The 10,982-nt window shown below is 47.0% G+C and overlaps 1 protein-coding gene across 1 annotated transcript; it reads right to left on the bottom strand.

The window, feature by feature from the left end:
- Positions 1 to 759: 759 nt before the first annotated feature.
- On the bottom strand, positions 760 to 10,575 carry LOC119093453 (phenoloxidase-activating factor 3-like). Its single transcript, XM_037216407.1, has 3 exons — positions 10,565 to 10,575; positions 1,246 to 1,717; positions 760 to 1,092 (listed from the first exon to the last, which is right to left on the bottom strand). Exons 1-3 carry the CDS (start codon positions 10,573 to 10,575, stop codon positions 760 to 762), a joined length of 816 nt encoding a protein of 271 aa, XP_037072302.1.
- Between the last annotated feature and the right edge of the window lie 407 nt (positions 10,576 to 10,982).

Raw genomic sequence — 10,982 nt, 5'->3', positions numbered from 1 at the left:
ATTGGAGGTTACTTACCACGGCCTGTTCGTGTACTAGCGAGTATCAGCAGATATTTTACAGCTTACAGCAGCAGCACAGACATTTTACGGACAGGTTATACTCATACGATTTATTCCTCTTCGTAGGTTTTGGAACATGTCTGCGAGATAGCACGGACGGTGCGATTTTCGCAAATACGATGACAACTTATCTATAAACATATACACGAGTGGCCTAATAAATTACACAACCTGACCTATTAAGCACGCTATGCAACTTGGATAGTTGCGAAGGAACCATTTGACATCAGAGAAATCTGGGAATATCCCCGAGCTTGGCGTGAAAACCTTTTCGGCTCATAACTTAAGATCTTCTTGCAGGCATGTTAGTTCAGGCCATAGCCACAACATGCATGCATGTATTATTGACTTTCACTTGTGGAGCCCTTGTTTTGGAAAATATAATTGATCATGACGATCAGCCAAGGTGTTTTACTCTGGGTTCAGGTGAGACCCCATTTTTCACTGCACATCAAGAATACGATTCGGGAAGATTCAAAGCCATCATTGACAGACAAGGCCAAAGACGCCGTGAGAGAGCTGATGGAACTTCGGTGTGGCTTGGTTTTGACGAGTGCTGCTCTCTGTGAGAGTTGACCCAGACGGCGACCCGAAGGCTGGCGAGGCAGGGGAGGGGGTCGTGTGTCAGGTGTCGTCGCGAATGAACAGAAATACGCCGTTCTGTGTAAGCCCTTTTCTCTGCCCTCGCATCTTGTCCACTCAAATAGAGGCCAGCTTTGCCAGACTATCCAGGATCCAGCGCACGTGCGGCCGCACGGGAGCGTACGACACCAATGCTCCCGGCCGGCGGCACTGTTTCTGCGCTGGCCGAATGCTGGCCACACCCATCAGGAAGTAGGCCGCGCCGAACTTGTCGCGGGCCACGAGGGGCGCGCCCAGGTCGGCCATGCACGGCGTGCCAGAGCCTAGACAGCGGTTTGGCTCGCCGTCCGCCTCCGACAGCAGCCGGTACTGGCACGGCCCCGGGCCATCGTAGCTGGTGTTGTACAACGCTAGCTTCTCTTCATCCATCACGTGTGTGGTGGTGCTCCGCTGGCGGCTGCACTCGCAGCAGGTGGCAGCACCGTCGGCCGCCGGCTGCCGCCCGCTGAGCAGGCCCATTGTTAGCGCAAGCAGACGATGCGGCTGGTGGCGCAGTGGGAACATGGGCAGACAGATGGGCTTCACGCCGTGACCCAGCGTCACCGGCTGCGACAGCTGTACCAGCGCCACGTCGAAGCGGCTCGGATTCCGGCCCTGCTTGACAAAGTCGGGGTGCACGGTGGCCGAGTGGACAGCCACGTCCTTGGCCTCGGTACACACCGTCTTGTCGTACCAGACACAGTCTCGCCGGTCTGCTAAGTCGTACTCGCCCAGTCTAGCCGTGCTGAGCTTCTGGCCTCGAGCACCGAGCGCGCAGCGGGCCGACGTGACCACGTGCTGGTCGCTGATGAGCGCGCCCGAGCACGCGAAGAAGATGCGCCCGTTGGCTACGGTGAAGCCGAGCGCCACCAGCCACGGGTGGTCGCCCACGACGGGGAAGCCGCATCCAAGCGGGCCACGGCTGTTCTGTGACTCGGAGCCGCTGCCGCAGAAGCGCAGGTCGAGTCGGCCCAGCGCCGGGTGGTCGGCCAGACCTGGCAGCAGCGTCGTCTGCCGCTTCTCCAGACTGATGCGCCTGCCGGGCCAGGTCAGCCCCCAGCGTCGAGCTCGCCGCCAGCAGCAGCACTGTGTACAGCCTGTACTCCACACATTGCCTGCGGTCCGTTGCAAACTGTGTCCGCTCACTCGAGCGCCGCCGCTTATCAACGGATGGTTACGTGATTTGAACGTTACGGTCAGCGGAACTTCCAGATTCAGATTCAGATTATATGCAGGAGTTGTAAGAGGTTTTCCCGTACAGATTGGGTCGTTTCAAGGAACAGAGAGAGCAAGGTGGTTGTATAAGTCCAACGATAGTAGCAATTTTCGACAATTACTGCTTGCGCGCGAAACAGCACTCACCAGTACGTAGAGTACTTTCCGCGAAACGCTTATGATTCACTGCGTAACTTTCTTCTGAGTCAGCCAGCATAATACTATGCATCTCTGAAATGCAACCACAAATCACTTTGCTATGGCATCTAGCGTATCAAGCTATTGTTTTGCTATCATCATGTCACTGAGTTAACTCTCAGTTTCTGTCACACTCGCGATGGCCTCCCAAAATTGTACGTTTCTTAGGTCACATATCGATGCTGAAGTGTGTCTCTCCCTGCTATCACTTGTCCCTGCCCTGTCATTATCCTCTATTATAGCTACTATATCTAAAAAATGGGAAATCTGACTGTCACTTTGGGCCCCTAGGAGAGGTGACGAGGTCAGGACTGGAACCCCCACTCCTGGTCCGTTGTTCAGCGCAACGATGATAGCTCTAACAACACTGCGTTGACGAAGTGTTGCGGGCTTGCTGTCTTGAGTAAATCCTATAACTGCATCTGCGTTATGGATCATGAATTGTTTGTTCCGTATTGATGGCGTTTGCAAGGTGTAGGGGCACCATGCCACATATATCCCAGTTCGTCACTTAGAGATGCATGAATCGCTCAAAGTTTATCGAGTAATTAAACATTAACCTGTTCCGTTTGTCCCCAAAACTACAGCAATGCACTGCTGTTTTGCTAGATACCTGCCCAAACCAACAGGCCCTCTAATTATAAGTAATGGAGATATGTTCAACGTTTCTCTCACAAGCCGCACCTACTATTTCAGCTTCATACTGGACTATGGAATGCATTTTGTTTGCAAGCATTGGTAAGCTTAGACTTAACGCAGAACTATCCCCACTGACATTAAATGAAAGATCATCTTTTCTGCGGAGCCAGCAGTCATTATCTCACCAAATAAATTAAAAGCATTGCTGGGCATTGTCATAGCTCATTAATCTTCATGTCAAGGAATCTAAATATCACACTTTGAAGGTGCTGGCCACCTGCATCAATTCTGCAACAAGCCCCGGTTAGCTGGGTGATCTCATCGGAGACGATAAAAACCCAAATAAGGAAATGACCAGTTGAGTCCAGCGTCTTTGACCCCTCTGTGTGCGTCCTATGAACTAGTAACAAATTGCGAACATATCTCCCGTGGTGGCCTAGTGAGCAGTCATTGCTCACTTAACCAATGGCTGTGCTCAGTCTGCTGTAATGTTACGTGCAAATGGCTGTCTCCGGTCCTGCCAAGTTTGTTTCGCCTTTTACGAATACCTAAATGAATGTTCCACATTTGAAGATATTGAGATAAGCCCAACACATGATGGGAAAAGCTTACTTGTAACTATTGGTGAGCTTTCAAGGTTCAAAAACGACCCTAAGTAGCAAGATTTTAAGGGTTGTAAAAATGCGCGCCATTGCGTCATCGTTTCATGGCGCCATGGAATGGTTTTGCGACGACAGTAATATCTGGCAGCATCTGCCAGCCAGACCTAAAGAATACCTCGAACTGCTCGAAAGCTGACGCCAGCAGGCCATTCTTGTCGCGGACGCTGTGTTGGGTGGCGCATTAGTGGATGGTTGGTTGTGGATTTATTTGTATTGATGCTGGTCGTTAGAAAAGCTTTGGTGGACTGTTTGACATCAACAACGTAGCGATCGCCAGCTTTTGTGGCAGAGTATTAATATCAAAGCATGATATGCCGTGAAAACTATCCTATAGTGTCATGAATTGCTTACCGAAACCCGTCAAAGACCGTTGAGGATATCAAAACTGTATTGTCACCCTATCCTCGCCTGCAGTGCTGGAGTCCTGACATTGACATCATGTGATTCACACAGCAGTTACTTTCTTTATTATACGTAACCGGAAATGCAGTTGCGTGCCAAAGTTCATAAATCTGTAGGTGTTATGAATTGGTCGCCAAAGCATTGTTATTGCTATGGTAAAGTTGGTAAGGTTGAGCAACCGAGAATGTTTTTCTTGCTCTGGATTATTTACGCAATTACTAGTTAATCCTGATATAACGATTGTCGCGTGACAGCATTCCTGCTGGCGATAGTCCTTTGGCATTGGAAAATCAGTTGTTGCCAGTCATTCATAAATTAGAAGTTGTTATCTCATAGGCTTGACAAATATTAGTCAATCAATGTGGTATATTGTGTATGGCATGAGTCCACAACGTCATGGTGTCATTACCTCGTCGCTGTGCTGTGACATGGCATGAACAATGATATAGTTTTTGTGTCCTTATCCCTGCTGCTTTCATAATAAATCCCATCATCAAACGAAGGGTCAAGCGTGCATTCTTGTATTACCCCGCAGCCGATTTATGACTGACCAAAAGCACATGATATGATAGACAAATCACTTTTAGCAAAGCGCACAACCAATCATTGACATCACTTGCTAAGCCTGTTTTGGGAATCCGCAAAACGTAGGTGACAAAGATGCAAACTTGTTTCCGCTCCTACAGCGATGCAACATGCTGCAGCCATCAGACTGCTTCACTAAAAAATAACAAGAAAACATTGCATGCGGTGGCGTGACACTGCAACCCTGCTAATCTTGCACAAGGCCGGTGACATGACAAGTGCATGCAGCCGTGGTTAGATGAGAAGAATGCAGGGAAGTGATAAAGCTGCCAGTACACGCAATGCTCATAATGAAAATCTCATTTAGCCTTATCCAAAAAACCAACGGAAGTGCTTTTCCACCTTTCCCAGCACCCAGCATCTCACACAAGTTGCACTGACTATGACATTGGTGATTCACAAGCAGTGTTTGCCTGGATACAAAATTCAGAATTCTTAAGGGAAAGGCGATTTTGCAAAGCTGTATCATGTGAGCTGATACCAAGCATGTGCATTAATGAGCTATGCAGACCAGCACCCACTGCCAAAATGAGCTAACAATATAATGGCATGCATTAGATTTATTACATGCTGCAACGCTTCAATAGGTTTAAAATGTTGGCAAGAGTATAATGAACTAGCAAATTGCCTTTGTACACACCTGCAGCATAGGTGCTAGTATTTCTTTCAGTATGCTAACATCACTGCTTTGTCACGTTCAAACACAAACATAAAGATAGAGTAAAGTATCGGCATATCACATTTTATTGGGAGTCAGCAGACTTAAAGAATACCAAAGCAATGTTCTCTCTCAGTAGTACGAACCCCACACGCACACTCCACATCACATCAAGATCAATACAAGCCATTGGCACGCACTACCAGTGATCACAAGCATTTCAAGCCCTTGTTTCACACCCTTGTAAAATAAGTGTGATTCCACACTTGCACAGCTCGCATGACAATCAAAATGCACGTTCTCTCCCAATTTCTGCACAGGTTTCCGGTCATAACACCGCATTTCGCCGCGGACTCTCTTCCAAACAAAGTCCCAGCGCGGGTTCATGGTAATGCAGCTCAAGAGGCCGCACTTGAAGAACACAATTTTTTGTTCAAGATTTAAATTTGTCGTACAACATGCGTTAAATGATTAGCAAAGTATATATCTAAACTTACTGTAATGATTCCCTCATTTTGCAATGCCTAGCTAACCCATTAACCCTTGCAAGATTCTTTCATCCGGTAAACAAGGCGCCAACCGAGCTGTCTGTAAGAAATATGTGAATGGAAGGAGAAAAAAACGCCAGCAGGAGAAAAAACGGAGTCGCCGTCGCGTCTTCTTTTTACAACATTCGTAAGAGTACCATTCTTTTTTCCGTGCCGTACTTTTTTGCAGATAGTGGCGTTCTTTTTTTAAAACTTTAGCCCATGGACTCGGTATAAAAAAACGCCCCTTTGACGAGGAGTGCCGCACAATCCGAAAGTGATCACGATTACGTTCGCGACACGCATTCAGCAGCGAAATCTTACTAACAGCCAATCACCTTCCGCGGATTGTACCATTGCATCACCGCTTTTGCGAAGGTATCAGCAGCCATGCTGTTTGTGACCATAAGCAGAAAACGTTTCTAAGCAGAAAACAGCAGAAAACTATGGCATTTCTAAGCAGAAAACTATGACATCACCAATGCGAAGGTGGCTTTGAAATAGTCCCTCAATAAACCTTTTCGCACGTTTGCGGGCGTATAACTCAGGAACCAGAGGGATTTGGATCTTAAAGAGGGCATGGCCGTGAACTGCATCAAAATGTCCTCAAGATGGCTATTTCAGTTCAAAACCCCATATAAAAGTGGAGCATTCCCTTTAAAGTCTTGGTAAGGAGTACCACGAATTGTTCTTTATGTTCCTTGGTATTAACGTATGGTTGTGTACGTTGCTCAGGTGATGGGAGGGGCACTACTGGTAGCCTATTCGTGAGTGCGGTTAGAAAAAAAATCCTTTGACCATATTTGAAGTGTGTCATCTTAGAGCGCTCATTACACTAATTTATAGCGCAGCAGTTGTTGAATATTGCACAATGCGGGAAAACGAGGCCATATTTGTAAGTGGCATCGCTTATGTGCACATTATTTGCGAATACATCATCAAGCAAGTACGCGGCGTTCAAGGAAAAAGCAAACAAGATTGCGAACTATAATATCGTTATCAGTAACGCGGATGTGTTTTTTATTTCATATGATAGCGTATTTGGAAAAGAAAGGAACGACAGTGCTTGAAATTATAGTGTTTAAGTATAATGCATTTGCACACAAACGAGCCAAGGTTTTCATACGATTTTCTTAGTAGGATGATATTGTCAATGCGTGAATTTTTATGATCATTAAACTACCAGGCAATGTAGATTCGTCAGTGTGTTATGGCCAAAAATACAATCGTCCGGCAATTTTTGGGCGTTACTACCGAGTTGACCTGCATCATTTCCGGAGGTTTGGTGACACCATGACGGTTTCTGGCACCCGAGACAATTGGGACATTGCGTCATCGTTCGACGGTGATACGGTCCTGCTAAAACGAGAGGTCAATGGCCCTAATGGTCACGTGCATATCCGGCCATTGCCCGTAGGTGTTACTGACTGTTCAGCGAATAAAGAAGCGGTGCTAATCAGCTTGGTGTGATCCACTTTGCGCGGATTGTGTAAAATCCACCGAGTCATTTACAGCATCCAGCTTGGCTGCTAAATAGCCACTGGAATTTGCCAAGACACAATTGAAACCATCCAGCAAGAATGTCCAACGAGCGATTGCATGTTTGACGCGCGTGCTGGTGCAGCCTCACGTGTGCATGAATGGAGATAGCTGCTAAGTAGCTTCGTGCGATCTGCGATCCCGCCCCCCGCGATGCCACAAACTGGATTCGCTGGACGTCTGAACGGGATCGCTCAAGCTGCGTGCGTGATGGTGAGCAGGCACGTGGCCTAAGTCTCCTTCTAGAGGACGTCAAGTCTTCTTCAAATTCCTACGAATTTTCTATGAACGCATCCAGATTACAAGGTATCTATAGCAAGCCTCCTGGATCAGAGCGGAATTATGCCCCCCCCCCCCCCCCGCCCCGAGTGGCTTTTTCGTAGTGGTGGGCTGGTCAGTGGTGAGAGAAACACGGAAAAGAAACAAGCCGACGGCAGCAAATCGATATGTCTATTGCGCCGTTGTCCATTCCAACACACCGACAAAACTCTATAGATAAATCCATTTGCAGCGATTCAAACAAAATACGGAGAGCCTGCTGATATGTGTACATTGTAACTCCACAGGGGGGCAGCTTCTGCTCCTCATGCTTTTCGTCTGTTGTATCCAAAACATTTTCCTTAGGTTGTTTTAACTTCATAATCTCCGATAGGTATCTATTCCTGTAATGTTTTATTTATAAAGATAACTCACAATATATGGAGGCGCGAAGTACCTAATAAGTCAAATAAAGTCCATAAAAGGTTATTTTCACGGCGGTGGTGGAGGAAAACATGTGCAGAATGTGTAAACAATTTGTTCTGCGCGCTTGAAAAGGTGGACGTTTTACAATTGTAGCACACCATACGGCAAAGCGAAATCAGACCAGTGCTTCCAGAGAACGTGACGAGAGCTCGACGATCGACACCAGCCGACTGAGGCGATAGCAGACTCGTCCGACCATGACCACCAACACTAGCCGTGTCGAACATGCCTAACAGAACTGACGATTGACATCAGCCGACTGAACGGAACACCAGCCGCCTGAACCGACAGCGGAGTCGTCCGACCATGACCACCAACACTAGCCGTGTAGAACATATCTTACAGAACTGATGCACCTGTGCTCCGGCTTGCGGAAATATGACGGGACTTCCATGGCAGGCATCATAAGTCGCGCAAATCAACTTACATTTTTTGTTTCCGGGGCCGTGCGCGTTCAAAAAAGACGTCTAAAGCTACATATCACCAACCCCACGCCGATCATCGAGACATAGCTTCGACTATCGAAAGTCTGGTGAATATCTGGTGACTTCTTTTTTTGCGCGGGGCTCCTCACCATGTGGGAGGCCTTGGTCAACCCTGTATCTCATCCCGCAATTAACAAGACTCTGGCTGCGCCCCTGCATGGGTAAGCTCGGTGAGCACCGAGTATGCATGCGTAAACATAATCTGATGGTAACTGAAGATCCAGGTCAGGTAACAACGCTGTTTCCATCAACCTGCATTGCGCGTGACATGGATATGATGTGTCATTTTTCCCACGTACAAAGTGGAACAGGTGAAGGTCGCTTTTCTTTCAGAGGTACACCAGCTTGCAACAGTGTCCTCCAGACGTATAGCTGACACGTAATTTGTGTTTGTTAAAAAAAAATCGAGAGAAAGGGATTCTCAACGGGCATGTATCTGCCTGAGCGTATTTGGTGAAAGACTGAAGATCACCCTCTTAAATTCTGCGTTAAGTTTACTTCAACAATAATTAAGATGAACTCGTCAACACAAACACGCGCTCGGGTGGGGGTCAATTTGACCACAAAGGCTTTTCCGGAATGAGCTTCGAACGGTACGGCGTAGGCCGCGCCAAACTCTGCACTAGCTGTAGACACTTGAATAGCGATCGATTGGTATAAAAAATTAGAACTCAGCGAAGACAATTTCTAGGGAATTGTTCAACCTGATGCAACAACGTATGTTAGACGAAGCCATACACCTCTGTAATAGTTTCGTATGTCACAGAACATTACACATCGTCTACGGTCTTCGTGAAGGTCAGTATAGGTCATTGACCTAAGATGACTCAGATCAACTTTTTAGAAACATTACTGCCTATCGTAATCCTTGACGTTAATTCAAATAAAAAAACAAAGCACTCTTGCATGATTTTAGCCATTATGACCGTACAAAGGTCGCACAAGACCACTGAGCTTAAATGGGCACTAGTCTAGGCTCACAGTGGTTGCATGGAAAGGTCTGGGAACACTTGGACACGAATCTGAAACTTAAGCTTTCTTAACATTTCTTGACCCGAAGATCATGACCTAGGAACCTCGAATTCTGAAACAAGTGAGCTCACGCACAGGTCAATACACCCTGTGACTTTGGTGTTTCCGGCTCATTTAGTTTCTGAGATCTTAGAGGGTTGGTCAAAATGACACCCATCCGAGCGAAGGGTGCTCAGCCAGCCACTTGGGCGCGTATTAATATTCACTAAAATGCATACGTCTTATCGATAAAACTGTGGTGTGTCGAGAACCTCCTTGCAAATGGGTAGTCACGTATATCGTGGGCAATGGACATTTTTCTTGTGAATAAATGAATAAATACACAACAAATTACCATCAAGGTAAGCACAGCTCGGTAACTTACGCACCAAATGAATTTTTCAGTATGCAAGAGAGAGCTGCAACTGCATCCTTTCAGCTTCACAGAACAGGTGGCTTTCTTAAAAAGGTGTGGCTGCAATTTGCAAGGCTTCCATGTATGATTGCTGCGGCTACGCACACGAGCTTCAAAATGTTAATATATATATATATATATATATATATATATATATATATATGCATTCATATGATGGATAATCAGAGCAAAAGGCAAAAAATCTGAGAAGTTTTTGGACCTGTTCACTTATGAAATCTTCCACGAATTCCCCCCCCACCTCCAATCATTTTAAGAAATCGACACCCATGGTGATCGAGCTCTTTCCCAGGATGTTTAGATGTATCTAGTGTTTTTTCCCCTAGAGACTTTAAATAGTCCGAAAGACTATGTATCCTCAGACATCTGGAGTTTTATGTAATTATCGAGATATTTACCGCGGAGAGGTGTAACTTTGTTACAGAATTCTCTCCACCCTCTTACGCACGCTTGAAATCATGACATCCGCTATGCATCGTGGGCACAGGAACGTGGGTATGATATATTTCACTGAGCATGTGTACTTACGTCACCGTAATGAGGGCCCCCAGCCAGCATGTCCATCTGGGACCCATGTGGGTCCGAGATGGGCTGTCATATGGGGCCATCAGGGCTGCCCACTTCGATCCCATGTGGGCATGACATGGGCAACGAACTGGGTTCCACATGGTCAGCCCACCTGGGGCCCATATGGGGCCAAACTGGAACACACATGGGACCCACGTGGGCTTCCCAGTTAGGACCCCTGTAAGCATGGCGAACTGGGTTCTGCATGGGTAGCCTACCTGGGGCCCATGTGGGCCCTAACTGTGACCTATATGGGGCCCGCCTGGGCTACCCAGTTGGGACCCACGTGGGCATGTTCAGCTGGGGCCCACATGGACATGTCCAGCTGGGACCCATGTAATCAGCCCAGATGGAACCCATATAACTAACCCAGATAGGACCTTTTTAACCATCTCAGGTGGGACCCAGCTGGGCTTCACCGATCTGCCCTTTCAAATTCTATCTGACTGATGGACCGCCGTAATTCCAGGCAGACTGCTTCACATCATCTGTCATGAGCCAGGCCAAGGTTTATTCACTTTGTATTTGTCCGAAATTGCCTCGGCAACAGCGCCGTTGTACAATGCATACAATTTTCTGTTATCTTGCACAATGCGATAATCCCTGAATCATTCAACGGATGTTGTGCGTTGCCGT

Source organism: Pollicipes pollicipes, unplaced genomic scaffold (genome assembly GCF_011947565.3).
Source record: "Pollicipes pollicipes isolate AB1234 unplaced genomic scaffold, Ppol_2.1 Scaffold_4002;HRSCAF=4701_pilon_pilon_pilon, whole genome shotgun sequence".
Classification (NCBI taxonomy): Eukaryota; Metazoa; Arthropoda; class Thecostraca; order Pollicipedomorpha; family Pollicipedidae; genus Pollicipes; species Pollicipes pollicipes.
The sequence above is the reverse complement of the archived record's forward strand: the minus strand, read 5'-3'. Positions and strand labels throughout refer to the sequence as shown.

What these genes read in the sequence shown, in the direction of transcription:
- LOC119093453 (XM_037216407.1), bottom strand. An exon ending in TGGTACAGCTGTCGCAGCCG is followed by an intron (nt 1,093 to 1,245) that starts GTGACGCTGGGT and finishes TGCAGCCGCCAG; the next exon opens with CGGAGCACCACCACACACGT.